The sequence below is a fragment of the Salvelinus sp. IW2-2015 genome, linkage group LG20 (assembly GCF_002910315.2).
Source record: "Salvelinus sp. IW2-2015 linkage group LG20, ASM291031v2, whole genome shotgun sequence".
In the NCBI taxonomy this organism is placed as follows: Eukaryota; Metazoa; Chordata; class Actinopteri; order Salmoniformes; family Salmonidae; genus Salvelinus; species Salvelinus sp. IW2-2015.
Genome location: NC_036860.1, coordinates 11,186,226 through 11,203,031, shown reverse-complemented (window position 1 = coordinate 11,203,031; position 16,806 = coordinate 11,186,226). Strand labels below are relative to the sequence as shown.

The 16,806-nt window shown below is 42.5% G+C and overlaps 1 protein-coding gene across 1 annotated transcript in view; it reads left to right on the top strand.

Moving 5' to 3' along the window:
- Nucleotides 1-16,806, top strand: part of crhr1 (corticotropin releasing hormone receptor 1) — a 159,221-nt gene that overhangs the window by 84,501 nt on the left and 57,914 nt on the right. Inside the window, exon 5 of the mRNA XM_024013493.2 lies at nt 8,181-8,263. Coding sequence (XP_023869261.1) covers nt 8,181-8,263 — 83 coding nt within the window. The remainder of the gene's footprint in view (nt 1-8,180; nt 8,264-16,806) is intronic.

The following is a 16,806-nucleotide window of genomic DNA, read 5'->3' as shown; positions in this document are numbered from 1 at the left end:
GCATCGCCAAACTCCTGGACAGTCTGTGGTGCAACGTGGCGTTGGTGGATGGAGCGAGACATGTTGTCCCAGATGTGCTCAATTGGATTCAGGTCTGGGAACGGGCGGGCCAGTCCATAGCATCAATGCCTTCCTCTTGCAGGAACTGCTGACACACTCCAGCCACATGAGGTCTAGCATTGTCTTGCATTAGAAAGAACCCAGGGCCAACCGCACCAGCATATGGTCTCACAAGGGTCTGAGGATCTCATCTCGGTACCTAATGGCAGTCAGGCTACCTCTGGCGAGCACATGGAGGGCTGTGCGGCCCCACAAAAGAAATGCCACCCCACACCATGACTGACCCACCGCCAAAACCGGTCATGCTGGAGGATGTTGCAGGCAGCAGAACGTCTCCATGGCATCTCCAGACTCTGTCACGTCTGTCACATGTGCGTGTGAACCTGCTCTTCATCTGTTGAAGAAAGCACCAGGGCGCAGTGGCGAATTTGCCAATCTTGGTGTTCTCTGGCAAATGCCCAAACGTCCTGCACGGTGTTGGCTGTTAAGCACAACCCCACCTGTGGACGTCGGGCCCTCATACCACCCTCATGGAGTCTGTTTCTGACGTTTGAGCAGACACATGCACATTTGTGGCTGCTGGAGGTCATTTTGCAGGGCTCTGGCAGTGCTCCTCCTAATCCTCCCTTGCACAAAGCGGAGGTAGCGGTTCCTGCTGCTGGGGTGTTGCCATCCTACGGCCTACTCCACGTCTCCTGATGTACTGGCCTGTCTCCTGGTAGCGCCTCCATGCTCTGGACACTACGCTGACAGACACAGCAAACCTTCTTGCCACAGCTCGCATTGATGTGCCATCCTGGATGAGCTGCTTGTGTGTGGTTGTAGACTCCGTCTCATGCTACCACTAGAGTGAAAGCACCGCCAGCATTCAAAAGTGACCAAAACATCAGCCAGGAAGCATAGGAACTGAAAGTGTCTGTGGTCACCACCTGCAGAACCACTCCTTTATTGGGGGTGTCTTGCTAATTGCCTATAATTTCCACCTGTTGTCTATTCCATTTGCAATACAGCATGTGAAATTTATTGTCAATCAGTGTTGCTTCCTAAGTGGACAGTTTGATTTCACAGAAGTTGGATTGACTTGGAGTTACATTGTGTTGTTTAAGTGTTCCCTTTATTTTTTTGAGCAGTGTATTTGAGAGACAAAAAGTGCTCATTGTGCAAATGTATTTATTTTCAATAAACATTTGGAGAATTCTCTCTGGGGATATATTTGAGATTCTTCAAAGTAGCCACCCTTTGCCCTTAGTGCATTTGAGCCAATCAGTTGTGTTGTGACAAGTTAGTGGTGTTATACAGAAGGTTTACCCTATTTGGTAAAAKACCAAGTCCATATTATGGCAATGCCAGCTCAAAACAAGCAAAGAGAAGTGACAGTCCATCGTTACTTTAAGACATGAAGGTCAGTCAATGCGGAACATTTCAAGAACTTTGAAAGTTTCTTCAAGTGCAGTCGCAAAAACCATCAAGCGCTATGATGAAACTAGCTCTCATGAGGACAACCACAGGAAAGGCAGACCCAGAGTTACCTTTGCTGCAGAGGATAAGTTCATTAGAGTTACCAGCCTCATAAATTGCAGCCCAAATAAATGCTTCACAGAGTTCAAGTAACAGTCACATCTCAACATCAACTGTTCAGAGGAGACTATGTGAATCAGGCCTTCATGGTCTAATTGCTGCAAAGAAACCACTACTTATGGACACCAATAAGAAGAAAAGACTTGCTTGGGCCAAGAAACAAAAGAAATGGACATTAGACCGGTGGAAATCTATCTTTTGGTCTGATGAGTCCAAGTTTGAGATTTGGTTCCAACCGCCGTGTCTTTGTGAGACGCAGAGTAGGGGAACGGATGATGTCTGCATGTGTGGTTCCCATTGTGAAGTATGTAGGAGGAGGTGCTTTGCCGGTGACACTGTCTGTGATTTATTTAGAATTCAAGGCACACTTAACCAGCATGTCTACCATAGCATTCTGTAGCGAAATGTCATCCCATCTGGTTTGCGCTTAGTGGGATTATCATTTGTTTTTGAACAGGACAATGACCCAACACACATCCAGGCTGTGTAAGGTCAATTTGACCAAGAAGGAGAGGGATGGAGTGCTGCATCAGATGACTTGCCCTCCATAATCAGCTGACCTCAACCCAATTGAGATGGTTTGGGATGAGTTGGACCGCAGAGTGAAGGAAAAGCAGGCAACAAGTGCTCAGCATATGTGGGAACTCCTTCAAGACTGTTGGAAAAGCATTCCAGGTGAAGCTAGTTGAGAGACTGCCAAAGCTGTTATCAAGGAAAAGGGTGGCTACTTTGAAGAATATAAAATATATTTTTATTTGTTGAACCCTTTTCTGGTTACTATATGATTCCATATGTGTTATTTCAAAGTGTTGATGTATTCACTATTATTATACAATGTAGAAAATAGTAAAAATAAAGAAAAACCCTTGAATGAGTAGGTGTGTCCAAACCTTTGACTGGTACTGTATATATTGCCAAAATCTTCTCCATACGATTTGTGATATAATTGTCCAGTGCATTTTTAGAACAATGATCTATCTCCCGAGTGAATCAACGTTGGTCTGAAGCCAGCGCAAATGCCATTTAGCTCATCCAGCAGTACAGTCAGATGATCAGAGCAGATTTGATTGCAATTGATTTGAAGGAAGGGACTTTAAACTCTAAAAATGGAGCAATTATCCCAGTCTGTTCCTCATCCAGAAGTTCTCTGTGAAAATATCCCCCCCACCCCCGACACAAATTTGAATTTATGAAATATGCTGACAAGAATAAAACGATGATGAACTGCTGGGAGCTGCTTCTTTGTGATTTTTAAATGGTCCCACACCACACTTTAGGTGATATATTAGATTAGCAAAGGTATATATCTGGACACATGCAATGTTCTGGTCCTTTTTGTAATAGCAATCACACATTATCAAACATCTGTTAAATGGACATTTCACCCCAAGATCAGAGTTAGACAGACCTCAAAAGTAGACCAATTGTCTCAGGGTGTTTTGTTACTAAAAGTTGATCATTGAGTGTGCGAATAAAAAAAGGCTTAATCGTGGTTTATCTTTAAATGAGCCATGGCAATCCTGGAAAAACACCAGGGATCTCAATCTTCGTTGCAGAAACGTAAGAAGATCCACCACCAGCTCCACAAAAAATGTAATCACACACTCAATATTTATTGACGGACATGAACGCTTATTGATGTACATGATCACTGTAATTACAAGTTCATAAATGTCTTGATTACCCATCAGTGTCATCGTGAATCAAATTACTTAAGCTAAATGATGACTCGTGTTAAGTTCACTAGAATCATTCTCCTGCCAATTCACATCGCCATATTCTAACTAACTAATCGATCCATGGTTCTGCCTTCCGTCCACCACTTTGTCAGGAGTGTGTGATGTTGTGTGTGTGAGTGAGTGCATATGCATGTGTGAGTGTGTGCGTGTGCATGTGAGTGTGTGTGCATATGCGTGTTGCGTGTGTGTGTGTTGTGTGTGTGATCACTGAGAACTCTTTCATGGTTTGACAGGAGCAATTAAGGAGGCCCTTTGATTTTATATGACTAATCAATACAACTACCAACTATAGGTAGCATTAGAGGCAGAAAAGAGTGGACGGAGAGGGAGAAAAAGGAAATGGGGGGGAAATGATGACAAGGATCAATTACAACAGTCATTGAGTTGTGTATGTGTGATCATATCAGCACAACCTGTAAGCAGGGTGAAAAGAGATAAGGAGGAAAAGGACAGAAATAGCCCAGGAAGGATTCAAGTCAAGAAGTTAAAAATCTAACGAGAAAGTAGAACTCCAGTAGAGTGATGGACATGAATTGAAGAGAAGAAGAATGTAAAATAGATGATTATTCCTGGACTCTCGCTCTTCCTCCCAGTCTCGCAGGTCTCTTCTATAACTTGTCCATCAGCATGTCCATTTGGCCTACAGCGATGCCTATACTGTCTGTCTGTCTCTCTCTCTCACACACACACACACACTCCATCTGGCCCCCTCTCCCTCTGTATTTCCCCCCTTTTATACTCGACAGTCAGTAGAGTGAGTTCTCCAGCCTTGTACACCACCACCCCCACCCCTCAACAACTCAGCCCAACTCTCCAGTCACTGCTCCGTTGGCATTCCACCTCTAAATTCTGTCCAGAAACACTGTCTGCCCCCAATCTGCTCAGGCTTTAACAGAAGCTGTTTTGAGTCCTTCCCTAGTCCCTCTGGTCCAAGCTAGAGTGATTCGACTAGCACTGTACTCGTCACATTACCGTCTGTGTCCAATGGAGCTTATACCTGCTAGGAGACAGACAGTTGGAGGGAAGAGCTGAGACAACTGATGGCTAAAGTCCTTGACTACCCTCCAATTGCTTCTCTCTTGGCTCAGTGTACTCGTCATTATGGATAACCCAAGCGTGGATGATGAAAGGGTACAAGCCAACCTGAAGCTGGAGAACTTTGGCAGAACTTTTTGCTGAAAGTTTCCTTCATACATGGTGCTGTATCATCATTTCAGAGTTGTAGTTGTCTTCCCAGATAGGTTACATTGGTATTATCATTTCATACAGCTTTAGATGTTTCATCCCTGATATTAGTGTTTCACACCCCTAGATGTAGTCTGGAATTAAATCGTTCAATTGGGCCCCGACTCCTGATCATTCTTCACATCTATCTCCTTTGTGGCTGGGTTTACTGACTGTAGGGGTTCCGTTCAGATAACTGTATAACTGGGCTTCCCACTTGCTTCTTAGAATTCCTAGAGCTCTTCAGAAGGTGAAGATTGAACCCCATTCATACTCACCAGATATATTCTTCCCTCTGTACAAAGATAATTCCTCAAATAATGGTAGACAGTATTTTCGCTGTTCTGCGTTGCCACGCTTACTATATAGCTTGGCAGCTCGTCGATTTAAGCCCACTTAAGACGCGCCGGCTGTAGCGATGACTTCCGACGGCTGAGCATCAGAGCGGTACACGACATACCCATCCCGTTTGAGGGGGGCGAGAGAGAATGTTAAGCTTCTGGCGGGGGCTTCCATGGGATTCAGATAGATTTAGATGAATTAGAGCTTAGAAGGCTGACAGCGAGTATCCAATACCCATGGGGGTCTCCGTGGCGGTCGGGTAGGCAGAGAGAGGGAAAGTGAGAATGAGATCACACTGAATGAGAAGGAGACTGTAGCAAGTCAATAAATGGTAATGTGTCAACTGTATGTGTTTATAATTGGAGTTTAACATGATCTGACATTGATCTTTGGAATTACTGTGTACTGAAAATGAGTGTCGGACCATCTCAAGGTGGTTTCCTGGGTTTTCTGGAAGTCTGGATTTTGCACTGGCCTTTGTATTGTTTCAATTATAGTCAGGAGGGGGTACATGGGAGCCTCTTCTTCAGGGTAGATATTGACTCTGTCGGAAAATGCAGAATGCAGATCCAGACTTTAAATCTTTCCTTCTCTTCCTTTCCAATTTCAGTCTAGCTCTCAGCTGGAGTTCTACTTTTACTAATGGAATTCCATTCTCCTTTTTTATATTTGTTATGTGTTTATACTTATTCAGACAGTTGGAAGGAGAGGTGGAGACAGATGAGGGAGGATATGAAGTGTAGAAATTCCAGACCTGGAATTTACTGACCCTTCTAGACTCTATCTTGAGGAAGGAAGTTCCAGACCTGGGATCCCGATCTCTGCAGTGTTACCGCTCCACCAAAGCCTGCATTCTATTGGGAGTTTTTATTTATGATATTAGTGGGTTTTGATCAATACAGGGACTGATGGGTGTAAATCCTTAGCCGCAGGGGCGTTGCTGTGAGTGAGTTAGCCTGAGTTCAAGGTCACATTGGCTTGATTCTGGACATCATAGCTTGATGGGATCCAGACACGGGGGCCACACTTATTCCCCATGGTGCACCATTAATTCCTAGCGACCTCATCTTCAAACAAAGCTAAAAGGAAGAGAAACCCTTGGGATGGGCAGCTTAGAAAAAGGTCACTGTGATTGATTTTCAAAGTCAAAAAGATGAAAACAGTATCGTTTTTGTGGATATTTTCATCCGTGACTAATTAATCTTCTCCTCTTAAGTGCAATGTCCTTGCCTCAATCTTTCCAAGAAAGCTTATTTCCATGGACAGCAGTATGGCATTCTTACACCTTCTGAGAAAGTGTACTATAGCTCAACGTTCAGTGTAGAGTGAGGAAGAGGTCCTTGCTCAGTGCAGGGCCAGCGGCTCTCAGCTGCAGTGGGAATGATTGAATCACACTGATAATAGCTACTCAGTCTTAAAGGTATTGATTTGAGGCCTTCCCCAAATCCCCCTACAGCAGAGCCCCACAATAGGGGCGACTCAAGTAGGAGAGTGATATCATTCACATGGAGGGCCAGAGCAGTTTGGCAGAAATGTATTGTCAGCGGTTTGTTTCAGAAGACCATCCATCCCTTGCTTTCTGCAGTGTGTGTGTGTGTGTGTGTGTGTTTTTGTTTGTGTGCGTTTGTACCGTCTCATTCTCTATCACATACAGTATGTACTGTATGTCATATCCATAGCATGCCATATGTTCAGTACAACCCAACCTCCAACCCAGTTCAAAGATTGAACTGTGTGTATTCTTAATTACATAATGAAGATAAGCTGTAGGACAGAAGCATAGGTTTGTCCAACGGGTATTAGTATTTAGTGATACAGACTATGCAAGTTAAAATGTTGATGTCAATGATCAATAAATGCATGAGAGTGTGTTCATTAGTGTTTGTATTACACCCCGACTCCCACTGATCAGAACAGGTCAATCAATGCAGCCTACTGCCTTGCCTAGTTTTAAATAAAGATTACACATAATGGTCGATAAATCAATCAACAATGCCAAGGAGAGAATATGATATGAACGGAATGTCAATGACTTACCAACAATGTTTTCTAACCGCAAACATTGATCTCAAACAGTATACTGTGTATCTGTACATGTAGACAAACACGGTTGTACCTATCTACTGTAATACCGAACCCCTGCAACAACAAAAACAATTGTCTTTTGAAAAATTCTGATATTGTCAAATATTTATTCATTTTTTKGGGAATGTGTATACCACATCAAGAGTGTCATTACTGAAATATCATGTCATCACACGTCTCTCCTTTAATTGTAGTTTTGGATTTCATTCTTATTTTCCATACTTTTTGTAATGATTCACCAAGTCTTATCAAAATGTTTTTTTTTCAATCCCATTACTTCGTGTTTGTACAGATCCTCATGTTGAGAGCATAGCAGSAAGTATACAAAATCTTATGGCCTTAGGTCGTGCTTACGTTTGATATGTTTTGTATTTTGTCTGTAGGATTCATATGATGTAACATAATGAGAGCATGGCATGCCACCTACTCTATGTCAATCAACTTAAGAACAACCAATTAGACCTGTCTTGGGGTAATGACATGATGCGTAATTTCTTGCAGTTTGTCAGGTAATATTATGATGGTTCATTATGTGCTAGTGGAGCGTTAGCTGACAGTCTTTATTTTAGGTTAGCTTAATGGAAGCTTCTCTAATGTCAAACATGTAAAGTGTGGTGTACCGCAGGGCAGCTCTCTAGGCCTGACTGCTTTTGGTCTGACTTCTGCTGTCTCCGACACTCTGTCGCTTACTCTGTCGCAACCTTGGGAACACAGCGGAGAGTCTTTTAGAAGTCTGTGGCTTTGCTTCTCTGTTTGTCTCTTGCTTACTTCTTGAGTCACATTACCTCCACTGTGTGCATGTAGCATGTGCACCTGACATCAAACAAAGACACCTATTAGCTTTGGGGGGTTTCTTTGCTTCACTTTGTTGTATTTTTGTATTATTTAGAGCATAAAAAGCGGCAGCACTGTCAAGAGTTCAAATACTTATTTAGAAATGGGTTTGGCGTGCAACATTGTCAAGACTGGATCATGTGTCCTCTATCTGGGGCTATCAGCACTCTAAGCTGCATAAATTACAGCCACCCTGCGTGGTTTTTGCAGAATCTGAGTTTTCAAGGTTTCGGTTCATTTTAGACGCTTGTATGAAAGGAGAAATGGTGCATGTTTGCTAACTTTCCTTACATGGTTTTCAATCCTTTATTTCCACAGACAATGTGTACAGAGAATGCCTTTCCAATGGGTCCTGGGCCGTGAAAGGCAACTACACCCAGTGTCAAGAGATTCTCAATGAGGTATGTACTGTATGTAGCATGGTTATTGTTGTATGGAAAGGTAACTGTTTAACTCTGAGAATACTGAGCCTTTCTCTGTAATGGATAGTAAAATATMTATTCTTCCATTCTTCTTCTAAGGATACAAGCACTGCTGAAAATATCTTTACTATCTATTTGTAGAGAAATTCTCAGTATCCCTCAAACACACACATGACAGTCTGGAGGCAGCACAGGGTCAGACACAGAGCAGCATCCCTAAAGAATTGTGGGAGTTAGTTAAAGAGGAAGTTTTGATTTTTACAACCACATCTCAATTTTTTATGTAAATGTAATTGTTTTGAGAAACTTGTCTTGAGATGTTGCTTCAATATATCCACATCATTTTCTGTCCTCATGATATCATCTACTTTGTGAAGTGCACCAGTCCCTCCTGCAGCAAAGCTCCCCCACAACATGATGCTGCCACTCCCATGCTTCACAGTTGGGATGGTGTTCTTCAGCTTGCAAGCCTCCCCCTTTTTCCTCCAAACATAACGATGGTCATTACAGCCAAACAGTTCCATTTTTGTTTCATCAGACCAGAGGACATTTCTCCAAAAAGTATGATCTTAATCCCCATGTGCAGTTGCAAACCGTAGTCTGTTTGTTTATGGTGGTTTTGGAGCAGTGGCTATTTCCTTGCTGAGCAGCCTTTCAGGTTACGTCGATATAGTACTCGTTTTACTGTGAATATAGATACTTTTGAAACCTGTTTCCTCCAGCACCTTCACATGGTCCTTTGCTGTTGTTCTGGGATTGATTTGCACTTTTTGCAACAAAGTACGTTCATCTCTAGGAGACAGAACGCGTCTCCTTCCTGAGCGGTATGACGGCTGCATGGTCCCATGGTGTTTATACTTGTGTAATGTTGTTTGCACAGATGAACGTGGTACCTTCAGGCATTTGGAAATTACTTCCAAGGATGAACCAGACTTGTGGAGGTCTACAATTATTTTTCTGAGGTCTTGGATGATTTCTTTTGAATTTCCCATGATTTCAAGCAAAGAGGCACTGAGTTTGAAGGTAGGCCTTGAAATATATCCACAGGTACACCTCCAATTGACTCATTTGATGTCAATTAGCCTACCAGAAGCTTCTAAATCCATGACATCCTTTTCTGGAATTTTCCAAGCTGTTTCAAGGCACAGTCAAATTAGTGTATGTAAACTTCTGACCCACTGGAATTGTGATGAAGCTGAAGTTGATTTGGTGGAATGTGAAGTTTTTTCCGTTGATTTTCCAAAGCGTGTTACTGGTTTGCTCATGCTAACTTAGATACACTTTATTACTGGGTAATTAAAATGTTTTTGAGGTCATGAGAAGTATGAATTTAGGCAAAATTGCGGATTATTTACAAAAATTGTCGGAGACGAGACATCGTGCGACTTCTTTCTACATTGCTCAACTGGAAGCCGTGTTTTTGAGAAAATTACCTCAAACAGCAAATCATGAACAAAGGCTCCAAAAACAGCTCTCATTATAGTGATGCAGGTCATTAGATGTTGTGAAATTGTCTCATTCCGAACTTTATCCGCAATGTTATACTCCCTTTTACTGCGACTCAAAAGATTCCCCTCCATCCATTCTACAAGTAACTGCCAAAATAAAGGAAACACTTGAGTAAATTCGGGATACAAAGTGTATTGAAAGCAGCTATAAACACAGGAATTTCCAGAGTCTTGTAGAATCTATRCCAAGGCGTATTGAAGCTGTTCTGGCGGCTCTTGGTGGCCTACTGCCCTATTAAGACACCTTATGTTGGTGTTTCTTTGATTTTGCCATTCTATGTGTAGTAGCAAGCTACACAGAGAATGGAACAGCTGGATAAGCTAAACAGCTCGAGTTGCACAAAAGGGAATATAACGTTGCGGATAATGTTCAGAATGACACAATTTCAGGTGTACAACATCTAAACATCTGCATCACTATACAGAGATTTAACTTTTCTAAAAGGACATATTTGGATGTTTTTGGAGCGTTTGTTCATGTTTTTTCAGGGCCCCTGTACTACACAACGAGGATGAGGAATTGATTTACTGTTTGGGTTTCTCATAAACAAGTGAAATGACAAAAAAAAGTGTCTGAACCCTTCCCATAACATATCATTTTCATTAAAAAAATATAGATTTCATTGTAAAAAAGAAAGATTCTACTGTAAGTACCTTGCTCAAGGTTACAACGTCTGTAGCACCTCCAATACTGATGCAAGTAACCCTCACGTTCATCAGATTTTTTTCCGTCGGCTCTGGTATTTAAAGCGAATGGCTAGCCTCAGGTTACTGACCCTCTTCTCTAATCTTGAGGCTACCTCCTGCCAATAGAAACATTCTGCGGTACAACCGAAATCACAACAGCACCACCATGTGCTCTCCCAGCACACATTCTCTTTAAAATTCCAGGACTGATGATGTGTGTTATAGAGTGGGTGTTGCACGCTTCATCTCTTCAGTTTGCTTTTCATTGTCCATGAGCATCCTGTTGATCCTGGATGACTAAGCCTTCACAAGTTAATGCCTACTTGAAGCAACTGTACTCCGTCGAAATCGTTCGGACAGGGCCCAGCTCAGCTTTGTCATTCACAGCAGAATCTACCAGTCATACAGAGTCATACCTTTATATTTCAGTCCTCAAGACAACATGGCTTTTACCGAACCACTTTTCTTCCATCTCCAACAAGCACCTCATGTAGCTCTATTGAGTCAGGCACATTCAAATGGAGCACTTTTTATGGGATAGAATGCTTAGTCCCTTTCTCTCTACCCTCCATCACACGTTAATGGAGTCCTGTTATTGTTGTGGGTCCTGGGGTGCCAGTAGGACACACACTGATTCTAGCCTTTACTGACTGGCAAGTAAGCGGGCCTACTATGGGCCATACATGCCTTCTGCCAGCTAAAATATGTATCATGGGTTGTTTTGGGAGGATAAGAGAGTGGGAGAGAGCTTGAATGATGTATAGGCTTGTTATCTTATTTGTAGCTTGTATTTAACAAGGCATAAGTGGTTGTTTACATCGACCAGATCATTATGGAGTGTAATGGAGGGAAGGGACGTTAGTGTGAGGTAGTACTTTATGCTTGGTCTTCCGAGCACTTGTTACAACTACTGTACAATGTGAATTAAAAACACATTTTCTGTGAATTTTCTCACATCAAGCTATTCCAATGCCTCTAAAACTGATTGTAAACAGGTAAATTAGATTCCCTTATAATAACTCTTGCTGTACATTGACATTTTTCTCTGAAATACTTTTTAACCCCACATTTGACCTGTGACCTTTTTGCCTTCCTTTCCATTCCCTGAAAAAACTGACCGCTATAGTATATGCATCACTTACAGGACTATGAGTCATATAATAAACAAATGATCTCCCTTCCCAAAACCAATCACATAGATTGATTGTGATTGCCATTGGCAAGCAGACAGCTGCTAGCTAGCAGTATTGTGAACAGGCGAACACGTGAGTCATCTAAGGTTGTTGAGGACCCCCTTGCCACTGGGCAGACGGCTGCACACTGCATGCTCTCTTCTCCCCACCATCTGTTTCCTGATGGACATACACATGCAAATGAATATGTCCACTCACACAGGGGAGCACCCTGTCGCCTCAGACGCCCACTGCTTTGTGGTTTGACTCATCCAGATCCAAGCATCGGGAAGGTTGGTGCTGCGCATTAACAAAATCAAACCTTGTGGTATAGGGAAAATTAAAAACAGTATGGGAATCAATGGCAGGATTATTCAAAGACTGAGGACGGTGGCAAAGCAGTGCTACTGTATTAAAACAGTGTCACCTTGCAGACACAAAGGTCCCAATGCACTTAATTAAAAGTAGTTCTAGTGACCTTTACTGATATTCAGAAAGTGTGCAATCCTTTAGGGTGTAGCTTTTGCTTACCAATCTTTTTTTTAAATCAAGTAGGGAAAAGGTTAACTATATTACTCTTTTTTGGCATTCACTATATCTGACTACAGTGGTTCTTTTGTTGGAGCTGTTTATGCCAGCAATTCACACATTTTACGAGGTATGCAGTAACTGTTGAATTTGAACACTTTTAAGTGTTGGGTTTTAACACCGGTTGCATAAATAGTGGTAGACCAAACGTATATGACTAGGTTTTGTTGAGAAGAAAGAAAAGCCGTCTGCTGCCAGTGTTGCTAGCATCAGCATTCAATATCACCTTTAGGGAAAGACAGAAAGCAGAGAGGAGCAAAGAAAAATCTAGCCTCATCTCAGAGCAGGAGAGTACAAAAGCAAGGTATTTTTTTTCCCCGGGAAGGTCTTTGACTATGTTTATAGCTGGATCGTGTTGTAAATGATAATTTGCCCTTTCCACCTGTATAACATTTTAACCCACTTACAGCACAGTGGGCTACTGACAAGATGAGTTAACCACTTCAGTGTGGTTACAAAACGTTCAATTTGATCTCACTATTTGTTCCGTATACCAGCACAGCAGGAGGGGGCTGAGTAAATGCTTTCTAGGGCATCTTCCGGTCCGCAAAGCTTATAGCTGACAAACTGGCTATAATCTTCTTGGTCCAATCACAAACCTGCATTCCTTGAAATCCCAGCAACCCTTGAGAGCATTTGGCTTATGATTCACCATAGTTTATATCGTGGTTGCTCAGTTGGTAATGGTTGTTTAAGGAGGAATTGCTGTCGCTAGAGTGCTGATTTCATTAAAATCATGTCCAGCTGTTGGTTTATGTTCTCATTTTCTCTGTGGTAAGTCTCCTCCTGCCCAGGCTGGATGTTTTGGGGTTATTTCCTCTCTTGTAGGCAGCCGAGTGAATGCTGCACTCCTACGACTTTACAGACTAAAACAGTGAAGGAACAGATATGATGAGCTTTGACCCTGGAATACATAGCTAGTTCACCGCTTTTAAGTTTCCTTTCCCTGGGCTAGGGCCCCCGCAGGAGAGAGCTCATGGGTTAGGAGTCATGTTAAGGTTACTTTTGTTTTAAAAGAACTTGGCAGAACCAGAGGTCATATAGCCTTTGCTTTTCATGTGATTACCATGATGTATGTAGTGTATCTGGTCATTTGCTGCATGYATTTGTAATAGAAAAGGGAAATGACTGTGAAATGTTCTTCATTCCAGTCCAGTGGCATATGTGGTTAAGAATGAAGYCATGTCCTAAAGACTTGACTACCCCGGTTTAAACGACCAATAGATGACTGCAAACAAACACAGCAAACAAACTTTTTTATCACACACAACTGTACTGTGTTTATTTGCTTCATACAGTTCATCTGTTCTGCTGTACTAAAACAACACCAGTGCAGGCACATGTCCCCATCCCATTCCACTGTGGCACATGTACTCTTAAACAAGAAAAGGCACTTTGTTAAGGTAGGAAAAGGTCGTTGTCAGCAGAGCCCCAGAGGCAGGGGTTATAGAAATAGCCATAGAGACTATTTTCCCAGGTCAATCATGGCCTCTAAAGAGGGCTGTTTGTCACTCAGGTCCACAGACTTGACATGAAATAAAATGCTTACTGGCCCAATGCTTTTCACGTGTTGTATATGTGAACTCGGGTTGAAAATTTGGCCCTCTAGGCTTCGGTAGATGGGCCAAAGACAAAAGAAAGTTTTTAAAAAAATCGCTCAACTGTGAAAGCAAGTGCACAAAGAAACAAGGCAACAGTAAACATGTCATCCATAAATGATGCAGTGCCCCCCCTTGGGGCAATTAGTGACAATTATTCCAACTTATGTTGCGTGAATTAATAAGAGAGAGAATTAAAACAATGAGGTATTTTTTCCCTCGATGGAAATCAAAACTTGATAGCGCACAATGGACGGGATGTCAGAGAATGGACCCCACTGCTTGATGGGGAGATGCGTTACAGGAGAAAAGCAAAGAGAAAAACCTTAGTGGCATGTGGGGAAATGTGCTTATTTCACAGGAAGATATGTCATCAGAGCTGTTGCAAAATGGTGTTAAACTTCTTTGGTCTAAATCTGAATATCAGTTATCAAATAATATAGCTGCAAGTAACAATTCTGGGGCCAAGCAYGCCATATCCACATTTAAGACACCGTTGTGCAAAGTTTTGTGAAAAAAGACTGGGCAGTTATGTAATGTCATCAAATCATATAGGAAGGAAGATTTGCAGCATTTTATAAAAACATATACACTACCGTTCAAAAGTTTGGGGTCACTTAGAAATGTCATTTTTTTGTCCATTAAAATAACATCAAAATGATCAGAAATACAGTGTAGACATTGTTAATGTTGTAAATGACTATTGTAGCTGGAAACGGCTGATTTTTTAAAATGGAATATCTACATAAGCATACAGAAGCCCATTATTAGCAACCACCACTCCTGTGTTCCAATGGCACATTGTGTTAGCTAATCCAAGTTTATMATTTTAAATGGCTAGAAAACCCTTTTGCAATTATGTTAGCACAGCTGAAAACTGTTGTTCTGATTAAAGAAGCAGTAAAACTGGCCTTCTTTAGACTAGTTGTTCCTGTTCCCAAGAAAGCGAAGGTAACTGAGCTAAACGACTATCGCCCCGTAGCACTCACTTCCGTCATCATGAAGTGCTTTGAGAGACTAGTCAAGGATCATATCACATCCACCCTACCTGACACCCTAGACCAACTCCAATTTGCTTACCACCCCAATAGGTCCACAGACATCACAATCGCAATACACTGCCCTAACCCATCTGGACAAGAAGAATACCTATGTAAGAATGCTGTTCATCGATTACAGCTCAGCATTTAACACCATAGTACCCTCCAAAATCGTCATTAAGCTCGAGACCCTGGGTCTCGACTCCGCCCTGTGCAACTGGGTTCTGGACTTTCTGATGGGCCGCCCCCAGGTGATGAGGGTAGGAAACAACATCTCCACACCGCTGATCCTCAACACTGGGGCCCCACAAGGGTGCGTTCTCAGCCCTCTCCTGTACTCCCTGTTCACCCATGACTGCGTGGCCATGCACGCCTCGAACTCAATCATCAAGTTTGCAAYRACGACGAGACGGCCTACAGCGAGGAGGTGAGGGCCCTCGGAGTGTGGTGTCAGGAAAACAACCTCACACTCAACGTCAACAAAACAAAGAAGATGATCGTGGACTTCAGGAAACAGCAGAGGGAGCACCCCCCTATCCACATCGATGGGACAGTAGTGGAGAAGATGGAAAGTTTTAAGTTCCTCGCCGTACACATCACGGACAAACTGAAATGGTCCACCCACACAGACAACGCAACAGCGCCTCTTCAACCTCAGGAGGCTGAAGAAATTTGGCTTGTCACCGAAAACACTCACAAASTTTTACAGATACAATCGAGAGCATCCTGTCGGGCTGTATCACCGCCTGGTACGGCAATTGCTCTGCCCACAACCGTAAGGCTGTCCAGAGGGTAGTGAGGTCTGCACAACGCATCACCGGGGGCAAAACACCCAGTCTCARCGTCAACAGTGAAGAGGCGACTCCAGGATGCTGACCTTCTAGGCAGAGTTCCTCTGTCCAGTGTCTGTGTTCTTTTGCCCATCTTAATCTTTTATTTTTATTGGCCAGTCTGAGATATGGCTTTTTCTTTGCAACTCTGCTTAGAAGGCCAGCATCCCGGAGTCGCCTCTTCACTGTTGATGTTGAGACTGGTGTTTTGCGGGTACTATTTAATGAAGCTGCCAGTTGAGGACTTGTGAGGCGTCTGTTTCTCAAACCAGACCCTCTAATGTACTTGTMCTCTTGCTCAGTTGCGTACTGGGGCCTCCATTCCTCTTTATTTTCTGGTTAGAGCAAGTGTGTGCTGTTCTGTGAAGGGAGTAGTACACAGCATTGTACGAGATCTTCAGTTTCTTGGCAATTTCTCGCATGGTATAGCCTTCATTTCTCAGAAGAAGAATAGACTGACAAGTTTCAGAAGAAAATGCWTTGTTTCTGGCCATTTTGAGCCTGTAATCGAACCCACAAATGCTGATGCTCCAGATACTCAACTAGTCTAAAGGYCAGTTTTCAGCTGTGCTAACATAATTGCAAAATTATTTWCTAATGATCAATTAGCCTTTTAAAATGATAWACTTGGATTAKCTAACACAACGTGCCATTGGAACACAGGATTTATGGTTGCTGATAATGGGCCCCTGTACGCCTATGTAGATATTCCATTACAAATCAGCCGTTTCCAGCTAAAATAGTCATTTACAACATTAACAAAGTCTAAACTATAGTTCTGATCAATTTGATGAGCAAAAAATGTGATTTTYTTTCAAAAACATGGACATTTCCTAGTGATCCCAAACTTTTGAACGGTGTATATTCCCCCCACAGTCATGGGGGACAACAAGTCTAAATTGTGGAAAATTTGATGGGCAGAGCTTATAGGTCCTTATAGGATGCTTGTTTCTCATGAGGAGATACATATACAGTGGGGTCCAAAATTATTAACACCCTTGATAAAGATGTTAAAGTAGGTATGGGGTTCTTTTCTGGTTCCCAACCCAAGTGCTAATGCTGTTTAGCAATCTCACGGTGTTTGCATTTTGTTGGATGA